A 13,422-nucleotide genomic window follows, 5' to 3' on the forward strand; every position below is an offset into this window, starting at 1 on the left:
GGATTCCAACGGAACCAATTTTGCTTCAGATACTCTTTAACAGTTGAAAATATGAGGAAGAAAAAAATTAGTAAATTATCATCTCGGAGAGAAAAACACTATTTTTTTAGTTTAATGGAAAACAGACTTTTGCCGTGTGTATTGAAATATCTGAAATGAACGCATCTTTAAATCTAGAGAAAACATTTATGTTTAGTTTGAATAAGAGGGTCAGTGAAGGGAAATTATCCTGATTACTGCCGCGGATCTCTGAAATAGGATAAGGACTCACCCTGAGGGAATCTACACCCTGGAGTGGCTAGGAGGCCGCCAGCCAGAGGTGCCTAGGTTTGAGTTAAGGAGTTAAGACTTCGTAACTGGGATACCTTGAGGGACTTAACCTTCTTGGGCCTCAGTCATCTAAATGGGTAACACGAGGAGAATTAGAGAGCCAGGGAAAGCCATTTCAAAGGACTTGGTGAATTGGGACTTCCCTGGCGGTCCAGTGGTTAAGACTCTGCGCTTCCACTGCAGGGGGCCTGGGTTCCGTCCCTAGTCAGGGAACTTAGATACTGCGTGCTGTGCGGCATTGCCAAAAAAAAGAAAACAACAAAACACAAAGGACTCGGTGAATAAAATAAGGTAGAAACCAACTACATAATGGGACTAAGTAATCTGCTAGAGACAAAGGATGCATAATGAAAAATATGCAATTTAGGTGCATGACCTAAAAAACCTAAAAAAAGCATAAAGATGCCAAAAGGCCCTGACATCTTACAAAGCAGAGAAAGTGATAGATCCAATGTAAACCTCAGTTAAAACTGAAAAGCACATGGCCAACCCTCACCCACTGCGATTAAAAATAAGAGGACAATCCCTACCGCCAAACCAGTTCCTACAGTTTCATCCAATTCCTGATAGTAATCCCCAAACCAAACCATAAATGTACTTTCCTGAAAAGCGGAGGAAACTTACCCACGGACCCAAGCGGTCTGGGGGCTCGCACTTAGACCCTCGCTACGCGCTCTGAGCCCACTCGCCCGCCGCGCGCCGGAAGTCAGCCGATGGGATCCGGCGCGCACGCCCCCCGCCCCGCCCCCGGCTGGCTTCGCTTCCCCATTGGTCGGTGCGGCCAGTGGGCCTCACCGCGAGGTAATCAAGAGTGATTCCCTCCGGGCCTCGGGCGCGGCCTGAAACTCCCCCAGAGCAAAGCTCCCAAGCCCTAGCGAGTTTACAATGTAACACTGTAGTGTCAGGTGCCACGTAACGTCTCTTCGCTTCTTCCAGAGCCTCCTGAGCTCTGAGGAGGGGGAGCACCAAAATGCTTAACCCATGTTCAGCTAATTGTGTGTTGCTCACGAGTCAGGACTGACCAGCTACCGTGCAAAAGTCTCGTGACACGCCTGGCTCCTGACGAGATTAGAATGCACCAAGGTTTGAACACACGTGGTTCAGGACCTCTGGCCTAATGCTAAAACGAAAAAAATAGCCGAGGCCAATTATAGGATGCCACGGGAGGCAGATGGCGGTAAAAACGTGTTCTTCGTATGGGGGCAAGCGCTGATTAATGCTTTCCCGGATGGATCTCCCTGCCGAAACTCGGTGCCATCCGGGAACGCTGGAGGCCCCGGTCAAACACCATGTTGCCCTCCTTGCTCCCTTTCCTCACGGAATTTAATCTAGGGTGTTTAGTGACCAAAATAAACCTCTTAAGGCCCCCAAACACTGTCGAAGACTGACAACTTAAGCTGACATTCGCCTCTAGAGAGACTTCTCCTGTAATGGCGCCTGCGTCAGTCACTAACATGGCGGACATAATCGTGCGCGGCGCAAACGTCAGCAGCTCTACCCCAGACGCTCAGAAACAGCGGAGGAGAGCGGGGCCGTGCTCACTGATTGGTTCAGAGGCGGAGCGTGCCGGACTGGGCGCTCCCACAGGAGCCAATCAGGACGGCGAGAGACGGAATTGGCCGTTGCGCCTCCTCCCGAGGCATGCTGGGAGCCTGGAGGACTAGTGAGGAGGAGTTGAGAGAACGGAGCGGACGCCATGGCGACCAACATCGAGCAGATTTTTAGGTCTTTCGTGGTCAGTAAATTCCGGGAAATTCAACAGGAGCTTTCAAGGTAAACGCTTCCCAGACTCTTCTGCTCCCAAGGGACCGATAGGGCCTCACGTAGCTGTCCGTGGCACCTTTCTTCAGGGACGCTGTCGTTCTTCGTCTCAGGCCCGGCTACAGCCCCGCCTGGGCCTGGGATCCATTTTCCGGCCCCCCCACCCCCACCCCCACCCCCGTCCGCTCCCTCCCTTCCCAGCGAGGAACTTCGCCCTTTCCGAGGTAATCCCAGGCTCCCTTTTCTAGAACCGAGTTAGGATGTTCAGGCTTCTCCCCCGTTTGGTCATCCCCTACCATTTATCAACTGTAGGCCTGGTTGTCCACCAGGGACGGGCCTAGTTCCTTCCTCGGCTCCTCCGCCGCGGCGGCGCTTCCCCTCCCCCTCTCTGCCGCCGCGGATTTCGCCGGCCGGTGTCTTTGACCGGAAAGGGGTCTAACGGACGTTTCTTGGGTAATTTTAAATCCGCTTTATTATTGCAAGCTTCACACCATTTTGGGGTCGGGATCCTTTAATTAGATTATTTGGGTCCTACTGGGTCTTCCACCAGGTAGCATTCGAATAGTTTAATAGATTGGAAATTTAAATTAAAACAGCTCAAATTAATGTTAGCTACTTTGACAGAATATTCGAGGTGAGGATGGAAGGGTACTTTACATTAGTGGTAATTTTTTTAATTTAGCAAGCGGAAAGTGGACTTCATGTGTAGCTCTAAATATTTTTGTCGTCCGTGACCCAATTGACATATTTGACCAACACGCTACTTTTGTCATTGCTACTGGTTTACCCTTGCTTCCCCACAATTTGAATGGGAAGAGATTTTCAAAGAAATACTTGCTTACTCGGAAACGAAAATCGCGTGGGTCATGTTGTTATTCAGTGGTTGCCTTTTTGCTTTGTATAACGTAAATATTTGTTCCGAGTTCAAACGTATTGCTGGTTGTATTTTAAAAGTTGAGAGCAAGAACCAGATGTAACGTGAATTTGAAAATCAGCCGAAAATGCATTTGTAAACTGAGCGCTCAAATTAACATAAGGTTATTGGGGCAGTGATACAGTATTGCTGTAATATTTTTCCAGGATATATTGTTTTTTCATTAGGAAATAGATCCTCTCATTGATTTAGTTGCTTTTTAAAATTTTGTTATATGCTGGTTATTTTTAGGATGATGAGAAACGACCTGAGTGAAGGGAATATAATTTTCTTGAAAACTTTTTAATAGTTGCATATATTAAGTAGTTGTGTTTGCTGGTTGTAATGTCTTTTTTCTATACCTTTTAAAATTCAGTTTTTGTATTAGAAGTGTTATTGTTGTGGAAAGTTTAGAAAAAATAGAGGAAAGAAAAATTTAAAACACCACATGGTTATTGATCTTTATGTTCTTTCATTTTTTTCTTGTGCATACAGATGCACATGTTTTGTGAAGTGTGTTCATCTTGTTTTGTGTTGGTTGTTTTTTTCACCTATATATTGTGAACACGTTTGTGTTTTATCAGTCTCAGTAGTCTTTGAAACATTTTTCATGGCTCCATAGAATTCTGTTGTAGGATTGTATTGATGCATAATTTAGGTGCTTTGAAATTTCCACCCCTTTTCAGCAGTTCAGTAAGCATCCTCACAGGTTTAAGATGATTACTTTGTTATAGACTGACAGGTTTTTTTTTTTTAGCCCTACTTTTCTGATTTTTAAATCCGTGGCCTTTTTAGTAAGGTACGCACTGTGTAAGTGCTTAGGAAAAATGTAAAAGAGCTCCAGGAAAAAAGTTTAAAAAGAATATTAGATAAAGCAGTTTGTTACTAGGGGATTATTCAGCTTCTTTTCAAATACTATGCTATGTATTGTCAGTATCAAAACAAGTTTTTGATTATTTGCCATTTCGATGAACTATAGTTCCTTTTTTTCTCATTTAATTTTATGAATATGGGTTTGGGTGAGAGGACTGACTTATAGACAGCTTAAGTTATTATATATAGATGGTTGAGTATGAACTCTGGTTTTGAATACCAGCTTTACCTCTTAATTAGATGTATGACGTTCAGCTAGGTTTTTTTGTCTTCTCTGTGCCTCATTTTCCTCATTTAAATAATCAGAACAATAGTGCTGATCTTAGAGTTTTGTTAGGATAAATGAGTTTAAAAATGTAGAACCGTGTAACCCTAATTAATAGTTAATAAACGTTAAATATTGCTATTGTATGATTAATTGTATTAGAAAACCAAATGTTCTTTAATAACACTTGGTTAACTACTGAGTTTTTTTGTTTTTTGACCATTCAGACTTTTATCAGGTAGTGGAGCATAATTGTCGACCCATTTTTCTACCTAAAATTTAAGTTAAATTAAGTCAAACGTGCTGTTTAAAGTATTTTTCAAAACAATTTTTTAAATTTACACAAAATAGTACAAATGACTAAGTAAATGATATGTTTTTCTGTTAAGATTTTTCTGACCCTGTGAATTGAAAATGTTAAGTGATTCATTTACTGTTAATATAAATGAGTTGTTTTACATGATTTTTGATAACTGGGTGAAAATTATATAAATGTATTTTTCCTTTTCAACATTATGGCATTTCAGCAAGTCTGATCAATCTAAACCTGATCCGGTGCTACAAGTTACCCTTTTGACTTAATGTGTCGGTGGCTAAAGTTGTGTTCCTTGATACTGCTGATGGTGATTGTGATCGATGCACAAGTGTGGCTTTACTGTGGCTATAGCTTCTACCATAATGTTAGGTCATGTATTTTTCTTTGGTTTTGTGATTGTGATCTTAATAATAATTTTCCTCCCCTGAGATAAATATGCTGGTTGGGGAGTATTTTGTTAAAAAAAAAAAAAAAAAAAAAAAGATGAGCTCAGAAACCTGTTTGAAAGACTTTTTCTTAACTTTCACAGTTCTGAAAACTTTAATCGTGTGAAAATAAAAATGTACCAACTGTAAGTAGATAGTGTTAAGGAAGCACTGTTGATGAGGAATAGCATCCAGAATAAATACAAAATGGTGAAGTGTACAAATAAGATTGTTTTAATCAGTTGAGTTACAAATATTAATTTATTATATGGCATGATAAAAATATTAATGAATTTTGGTAACTTTTCTTGTGAAGTGGAAGGAGTGAAGGCCAGCTCAATGGTGAAACAAATACACCTATTGAAGGAAACCAGCCAGGTGATGCAGCTGCTTCTGCCAGGAGCCTACCAAATGAAGAAATAGTTCAGAAGATAGAGGAAGTACTTTCTGGGGTCTTAGATACAGAACTACGATATAAGCCAGGTAAGTTGGAGATAATCAGCTGTCTTGATAATCAGCTGTCTTGAAAACTTGAAGTTTTTTTTTAATAGTTAACAGTAATATTTCTTGATTGCAGGGTATTTAAGATGTTCATTAGATTTAAAACCTCAATAAGTTTAATTTTTAGTTTAATTGATTACTGAAGACTTTCTTGTTTAAGTATTTTTTTGAAAATACAATTGTACTAGAACATGAGTATCGATGCATTTGTTTACTTTGCTGGTGGATAACTATCTTTGTTTGGTTTAGTCTTATAGTGCCTCAGTGCCAGGATTTTGAATGTGGGTTTTCATTGAAAAGTTGTATAAATGTCAGTTTTGGAAGGTACAGGAGTCCGGACCATATCTGTCATGATTCTAAAACCCTGGAAGGTTTTATTTTAAAGCTCAAGATTAGAGATTATCTTGTTTTTGTGTCTACTCCTCTTAAAGGTGCAATGAATGGAGAGGAATCATTGCTGGATATTTAGCATTTGGGGAATTGATTAAATAATTGATGCTTAGAAATGAAGGATTTACGATCAACCACAAAAATAACAATATTGTTTAGTTTTGGAAATGGGGGGCCATGGTATGGGTTTTGTTTTTTATTTATTTTTTTATTTTTAGTATAGAGTATGGTTAAAAAAAATAGCATAGACTGTAGCCTTGCTTAGATTCATGGCTCTAGCAACTTTTTCTTGAAGTATAATGTAGCTAACTAACATTTGGTACATAATAAACAATTAGTGGAGAATGATTAATTTTTCTTTGGAAGAGGTCTTGTCATGTGTTGATTTGCTTTTTCCATAATATTGATGACCTGGATTTCTGATCAACTTAGATCACTAAGGTTTATCTAATATGATATTGGCATTAGAGTAAATCTCATCTGGTTACAAAGTGGATTATAAACCACTTTTTCTTTTAGATATGCAAATTGAAATGTTCTTAAGTTTCATGTTAAGGGCTGTACGATTTTCCTTCTCCAAATGGCTTTATTATCAGTTTTAAAGTAGAAACATTAAAAAAATTACTTCTTAGTAATTTTGAAGAGTATTGGGGGGAAGAGATGTTATTTTTATTAGAATGCAACATGGGTGAAAATTCAGGTTCCATATTTTACATTTGTTGTTCAGACCTTATATAAAAGCAATCTCTAGCATTTGCTGAGGGCTTACTTGGTGCCAGGCATTATTCAGTGTACTTTGTATGTTTTAACTGAGTTCGTCCTCTAACCCTGGAAGACAGAGTGTCAGAGGTTTGGCCACGTCTATTCATTTAGTGAGTGGTGAATTGATTCAGTATCCAAAAGCAGACAGTGTGTTCCAGAGCCAGTGCCATGTTGCTTCCTGTATAAATAAGGGTTATAAAATAATCACAGAAGTTTTTTAATGTATGTTTCTGTGGGAATTCTAATAGTTAATAATATGAAAGATATTCATCGTAACTGTAGTTTAAAAGTAATTTGCTGTATAGTGAGAGCTGGAGAAAGTAATTGTTTTAAATGAACTTAGTAAAAACACACCTTAATGTAATTCTAAGAGTTTTTGTAGTAAATTAAGAAGTTATTTTTAATTGAGGCTTCAGTTGTAAAAGAAGTATTGGAAAAGTGTCAGTCTTCAGGTAACTGGTTTATGGAAAATAGTTTATTTAGTCACCTTTTATTTAACAAGAAGTGTTATGGTATCTTAACATGGAATGTAAGTTTTGGTTTATACGACTTATCTAAATCTATTTTGGGGGATATTTGACAAAATTAATTTTCCTAAATTTCAGACTTGAAGGAGGCTTCCAGAAAAAGTAGATGTGTGTCTGTACAAACAGATCCTACTGATGAAATACCTACCAAAAAGTCAAAGAAACATAAAAAGCACAAAAATAAAAAGAAGAAAAAGAAGAAAGAAAAGGAAAAAAAGTATAAAAGACAGCCAGAAGAATCTGAATCAAAGCCTAAGTCACATCATGATGGGAACGTAGATTTAGAATCAGATTCCTTTTTGAAGTTTGATTCTGAACCTTCAGAAATGGCACTGGAGCATCCTGTAAGAGTGTTCGGCCTATCTGATACCAGTGAGTCTCCTGCACTTGTGCTAGAACCTCCTGTAGTATCAATGGAGGTATTAGAGCCACACACCTTAGAAATTCTGAAGCCAGCTACAAAAACTGCAGAACTGTCAGTTGCATCTACATCAGTAGTTTCAGTGCAGCCAGAGCAGTCTGTAGCAGTAATGCTGGAACCATCCACGACAAAGATTCTGGATTCCTTTGCAACAGCACCAGTGCCTACTACAACAGTAGTGCTAAAGTCATCTGAGCCGGTTGTAACAATGTCAGTGGAGTGTCAGATGAAGCCTGTGCTGAAATCTTTGGAGAGCACACCTCCAGAGCCATCAAAGATCATGTTGTTAGAGCCTCCAGTAGCAAAAGTGCTAGAGCCATCAGAAACCCTTTTGTCATCAGAGACACCTACTGAGGTGCACCCTGAGCCAAGCACATCGACAACAATGGATTTTCCAGAGTCATCGGCAACTGAAGTGCTAAGATTGCCAGAGCAGCCTGTAGAAGTACCATCGGAGATTGCAGATTCATCCATGACAAGACCGCAGGAGATGCTGGAGCTGCCCAAGACCACAGCGTTGGAGCTGCAGGAGTCGTCGGTGGCCTCAGCGATGGAGTTGCCGGGGCCACCTGCGACTTCCATGCTGGAGTTGCAGGGGCCCCCTGTGACTCCAGTGCTGGAGTTACCTGGGCCCTCTGCTACCCCGGTGCCAGAGTTGCCAGGGCCCCTTTCTACCCCAGTGCCTGAGTTGCTAGGGCCCCCTGCGACAGCAGTGCCTGAGTTGCCGGGGCCCTCTGTGACGTCAGTGCCACAGTTGTCGCAGGAATTGCCAGGGCTTCCAGCACCATCCATGGGGTTGGAGCCACCACAGGAGGTACCAGAGCCACCTGTGATGGCACAGGAGTTGCCAGGGCTGCCTGTGGTGACAGCAGCAGTAGAGCTGCCAGGGCAGCCTGTGGTTACAGTAGCAATGGAGTTGACCGAACAACCTGTGACGACGACAGAGTTGGAGCAGCCTGTGGGGATGACAACGGTGGAACATCCTGGGCAGCCTGAGGTGACGACGGCAACAGGGTTGCTGGGGCAGCCTGAGGCAGCAATGGTGCTGGAGTTGCCAGGACAGCCAGTGGCAACGACAGCGCTGGAGTTGCCAGGGCAGTCTTCGGTGACTGGGGTGCCAGAGTTGCCAGGGCTGCCTTCGGCAACTAGGGCACTGGAGTTGTCGGGGCAGCCTGTGGCAACTGGGGCACTGGAGTTGCCTGGGCAGCTCATGGCAGCTGGGGCACTGGAGTTCTCGGGGCAGTCTGGGGCAGCTGGAGCACTGGAGCTTTTGGGGCAGCCTTTGGCAACAGGGGTGCTGGAGTTGCCTGGGCAGCCTGGGGCGCCAGAGTTGCCTGGGCAGCCTGTGGCAACTGTGGCGCTGGAGATCTCTGTTCAGTCCGTGGTGACAACAACGGAGCTGTCAACGATGACCGTGTCGCAGTCCCTGGAGGTGCCCTCGACGACAGCGCTGGAGTCCTATAATACGGTAGCACAGGAGCTGCCTACTACATTAGTGGGGGAGACTTCTGTAACAGTAGGAGTGGATCCCTTGATGGCCCAAGAATCCCATATGTTAGCTTCTAACACCATGGAGACCCATATGTTAGCATCCAACACCATGGACTCCCAAATGCTAGCGTCCAACACCATGGACTCCCAGATGCTAGCGTCCAACACCATGGACTCCCAGATGTTAGCCTCTAGCACCATGGACTCCCAGATGTTAGCAACCAGCTCCATGGACTCCCAGATGTTAGCAACCAGCTCCATGGACTCCCAGATGTTAGCAACCAGCTCCATGGACTCCCAGATGTTAGCAACCAGCTCCATGGACTCCCAGATGTTAGCAACCAGCTCCATGGACTCCCAGATGTTAGCAACCAGCTCCATGGACTCCCAGATGTTAGCAACCAGCTCCATGGACTCCCAGATGTTAGCAACCAGCACCATGGACTCCCAGATGTTAGCAACCAGCTCCATGGACTCCCAGATGTTAGCCACTAGCTCTATGGATTCCCAGATGTTAGCATCTGGCACTATGGACTCTCAGATGTTAGCTTCCGGCACCATGGATGCGCAGATGTTAGCGTCTGGTACCATGGATGCTCAGATGTTAGCGTCTAGTACCCAAGATTCTGCTATGTTGGGTTCAAAATCTCCTGATCCATACAGGTTAGCTCAGGATCCTTACAGGTTAGCTCAAGATCCCTATAGGTTAGGTCATGACCCTTATAGACTAGGTCATGATGCCTACAGGTTAGGGCAAGACCCCTATAGATTAGGCCATGATCCCTACAGACTAACTCCTGATCCCTATAGGATGTCACCTAGACCCTATAGGATAGCACCCAGGTCCTATAGGATAGCTCCCAGGCCATATAGGTTAGCACCTAGACCCCTGATGTTAGCATCTAGACGTTCTATGATGATGTCCTATGCTGCAGAACGTTCCATGATGTCATCTTACGAACGCTCTATGATGTCTTATGAGCGGTCTATGATGTCCCCTATGGCTGAACGCTCTATGATGTCAGCCTATGAGCGCTCTATGATGTCAGCTTATGAGCGCTCTATGATGTCCCCTATGGCTGAGCGCTCTATGATGTCAGCTTATGAACGCTCTATGATGTCAGCTTACGAGCGCTCCATGATGTCCCCGATGGCTGACCGATCTATGATGTCCATGGGTGCTGACCGGTCTATGATGTCGTCATACTCTGCTGCTGACCGGTCTATGATGTCATCGTACTCTGCAGCTGATCGCTCTATGATGTCATCTTATACTGCTGATCGTTCAATGATGTCTATGGCAGCTGATTCTTACACCGATTCTTATACTGATACATATACGGAGGCATATATGGTGCCACCTTTGCCTCCTGAAGAGCCTCCAACAATGCCACCATTGCCACCTGAAGAGCCACCAATGACACCGCCATTGCCTCCTGAGGAACCACCAGAGGGTCCAGCATTACCCACTGAGCAGTCAGCATTAACAGCTGAAAATACTTGGCCTACTGAGGTGCCAGCATTACCTCCTGAAGAGTCTGTGTCGCTGCCTGAACCTCCTGTGAGTCAAAGTGAGATTTCAGAGCCTTCGGCAATGCTTGCTAATTATTCAACGTCAGCATCAGAGCCTTCAATGTTAGCATCAGAGGCTTCTATGACTGTTCCAGAACCACCACTGGAGCCAGAGCCTTTGGTCACGTCAACACCTGTAGAGTCTGCTGCTGTAGCAGAAGAGCATGAAATTGTTCCAGAAAGACCAGTGACTTACATGGTGTCCGAGACTCCCACAACATCAGGTGAACCGACTGTGTTAACATCAGAGCCTTCTGTTATGTCAGAGGCAGCAGAAACTTTTCATTCCATGAGGGCTTCAGGACATGTTGCCTCAGAGGTATCTATGTCACTGCTGGAGGCAGCAGTACCTATTCCAGAGCCATCACAGAGCACTGTAGATCTGCCAGCCATGGCTGTCTCAGAGCTACCAGCTGTGGCTGTCCCGGAGCAACCAGCTGGAACTGTCTCAGAGCCACTAGCCATGGCTGTTCCAGAGCCACAGGCTGAGACTGTGCCAGACCCAGCGGCTATGGCTGTCCAGGACCCACTGGCTGAGGCTGTCCCGGAGCCACTGGCTGAGGCTGTTCCGGAGCCCCTGGCCTTGTCTGAGCCAGAGCATATTACTGTTCCTGTGCCAGTTGTTTCTGCCCTGGAGCCTTCTGTGCCTGTCCTGGAACCAGCGGTGTCAGTCCTTCAACCTAACGTGATTGTTTCAGAACCATCTATTTGTGTCCAAGAATCCACTGTGACAATTTCAGAGCCTCCTGTCACTCTCTCAGAGCAGACTCAAGTAATACCAACTGAGATGGTTTTAGAGTCTACACCAATAATACTGGAGTCTAACATTATAAAAGGAATGAATTTACTATCTGGCGATCAAAATCTTGCTCCAGAGATTGGCATGCAGGAGATTCCCATGCATTCAGACGAAGAGCCACATACTGAAGGACACCTGAAGAATGACTCTTATGAAACTGAAAATGGTATGAATATAGACCTTAATATAAATAATCACTTAATTACTAAAGAGATGGAACATAACACAGTGTCTGCTGCCAGCACTGGTGCTGTTGGTGAAACTGGTGAAGAGAAAATTTTGCCCACCAATGAGACTAAACAATGCACAGTATTGGATACCTGTCCTAGTGTTAGAGAAACTGATGTAGGAGGGACTCTGTCTTCTACTGGTCCCCTTGCTCTTGAACCTGATGCAGTGGGAACTGGTAAGGGTCTTGAATTTGCCACAGCATCTGCTTTCAGTTCAGTTAGTAAATATGATGTTGAAGTATCGTTAACTACTCAAGATACTGAACATGACATGGTAATTTCCACCAGCCCCAGTGGTGGTAGTGAAGCTGACATAGAGGGACCTTTACCTGCTAAAGATATTCATCCTGATATACCATCTAATAATAACTTTGTCACTAAGGATGCAGAAGGATCATTACCTATACAGGAGAGTGACCAGACATTAGCAGTGGCTCTCAGTCCTAAAGAAAGTAGTGGAGAAGATAAAGAAGTACCTCTCCCTACTAAAGAGATACTGTCTGATTCAGGATTTTCCGCCAACATTGATGATATTAATGAAGCTGATTTAGTGAGACCATTACTTCCTAAGGACATGGAACGTCTTACAAGCCTTAGAGCTGGTATTGAAGGACCTTTGCTTGCAAGTGAAGTTGAACGGGATAAATCTGCTGCCAGTCCAGTTGTAATTAGTATACCAGAAAGAGCTTCAGAGTCGTCTTCAGAGGAAAAAGATGATTATGAAATTTTTGTAAAAGTTAAGGACACACATGAAAAAAGCAAGAAAAATAAGAACCGTGACAAAGGTGAGAAAGAGAAGAAAAGGGACTCTTCGTTAAGATCTCGAAGTAAGCGTTCCAAGTCTTCTGAACACAAATCGCGAAAGCGCACCAGTGAATCTCGTTCTAGGGCAAGGAAGAGATCATCAAAGTCCAAGTCTCATCGCTCTCAAACACGTTCACGGTCACGATCAAGACGCAGAAGGAGGAGCAGCAGGTCAAGATCAAAGTCTAGAGGAAGGCGATCTGTATCAAAAGAGAAGCGCAAAAGATCTCCAAAGCACAGATCCAAGTCCAGGGAAAGAAAAAGAAAAAGATCAAGCTCCAGGGATAACCGGAAAACAGGTAGAGCTCGGAGTCGCACTCCAAGCCGTCGGAGCCGGAGTCACACTCCGAGTCGTCGGAGAAGATCTAGATCTGGGGGAAGAAGGAGCTTTAGCATCTCCCCGAGCCGAAGAAGCCGCACCCCGAGCCGAAGGAGTCGTACCCCGAGCCGAAGGAGCCGTACCCCGAGCCGAAGGAGCCGCACCCCGAGCCGACGGAGCCGCACCCCGAGCCGTCGCAGCCGCACCCCAAGCCGTCGGAGAAGATCAAGATCTGTGGTAAGAAGACGAAGCTTCAGTATATCACCAGTCAGATTAAGGCGATCACGAACACCCTTGAGAAGAAGGTTTAGCAGGTCTCCCATCCGCCGTAAGCGATCCAGGTCTTCTGAAAGAGGCAGATCACCTAAACGTCTGACAGATCTGAGTGAGTCATTTAAAAATTTAATGGTATTAGAGAATGATTTAAAGCTGAGTTTTTTCTGTGAGTCAAATGGAATATTTGGGGTTATTGGTTTAGGATAAATATTTTTATCTTTAAATTTTTGTAGTTAGCTTCTGTTTAGAAAAGGTAGGAATAAGTACATTTGTAATTAGTGTTTAAATGATCTGCTTTGGAGTAAATTAGAGTCAAGGTATTTCCATACTTGAATGCTTTCTTTTTGCTTTAACCATATTCCATAACTAAAAATGGCAAGTAGAAGTCCAGTTAAAGACAAGGCTAGTATCTGCTCAGGTTGTTATTGTATTTATTCCAACATAAAT

At 43.7% G+C, this 13,422-nt stretch overlaps 1 protein-coding gene across 4 annotated transcripts in view; it reads left to right on the forward strand.

Annotated features, from left to right (window-relative positions):
- The first annotated feature begins 1,980 nt into the window (after positions 1–1,980).
- Positions 1,981–13,422, forward strand: part of SON (SON DNA and RNA binding protein) — a 31,103-nt gene continuing 19,661 nt past the window's right edge. For all 4 annotated transcript variants that reach the window (XM_079705009.1, XM_079705008.1, XM_079705010.1 and 1 more), the window contains exons 1-3: positions 1,981–2,103; positions 5,200–5,366; positions 7,142–13,084. In XM_079705009.1, coding sequence (XP_079561135.1) covers positions 2,027–2,103; positions 5,200–5,366; positions 7,142–13,084 — 6,187 coding nt within the window. In that variant the 5' untranslated portion in view covers positions 1,981–2,026. The remainder of the gene's footprint in view (positions 2,104–5,199; positions 5,367–7,141; positions 13,085–13,422) is intronic.

This window comes from Hyperoodon ampullatus (genome assembly GCF_949752795.1).
Source record: "Hyperoodon ampullatus genome assembly, chromosome: 5".
In the NCBI taxonomy this organism is placed as follows: domain Eukaryota; kingdom Metazoa; phylum Chordata; class Mammalia; order Artiodactyla; family Ziphiidae; genus Hyperoodon; species Hyperoodon ampullatus.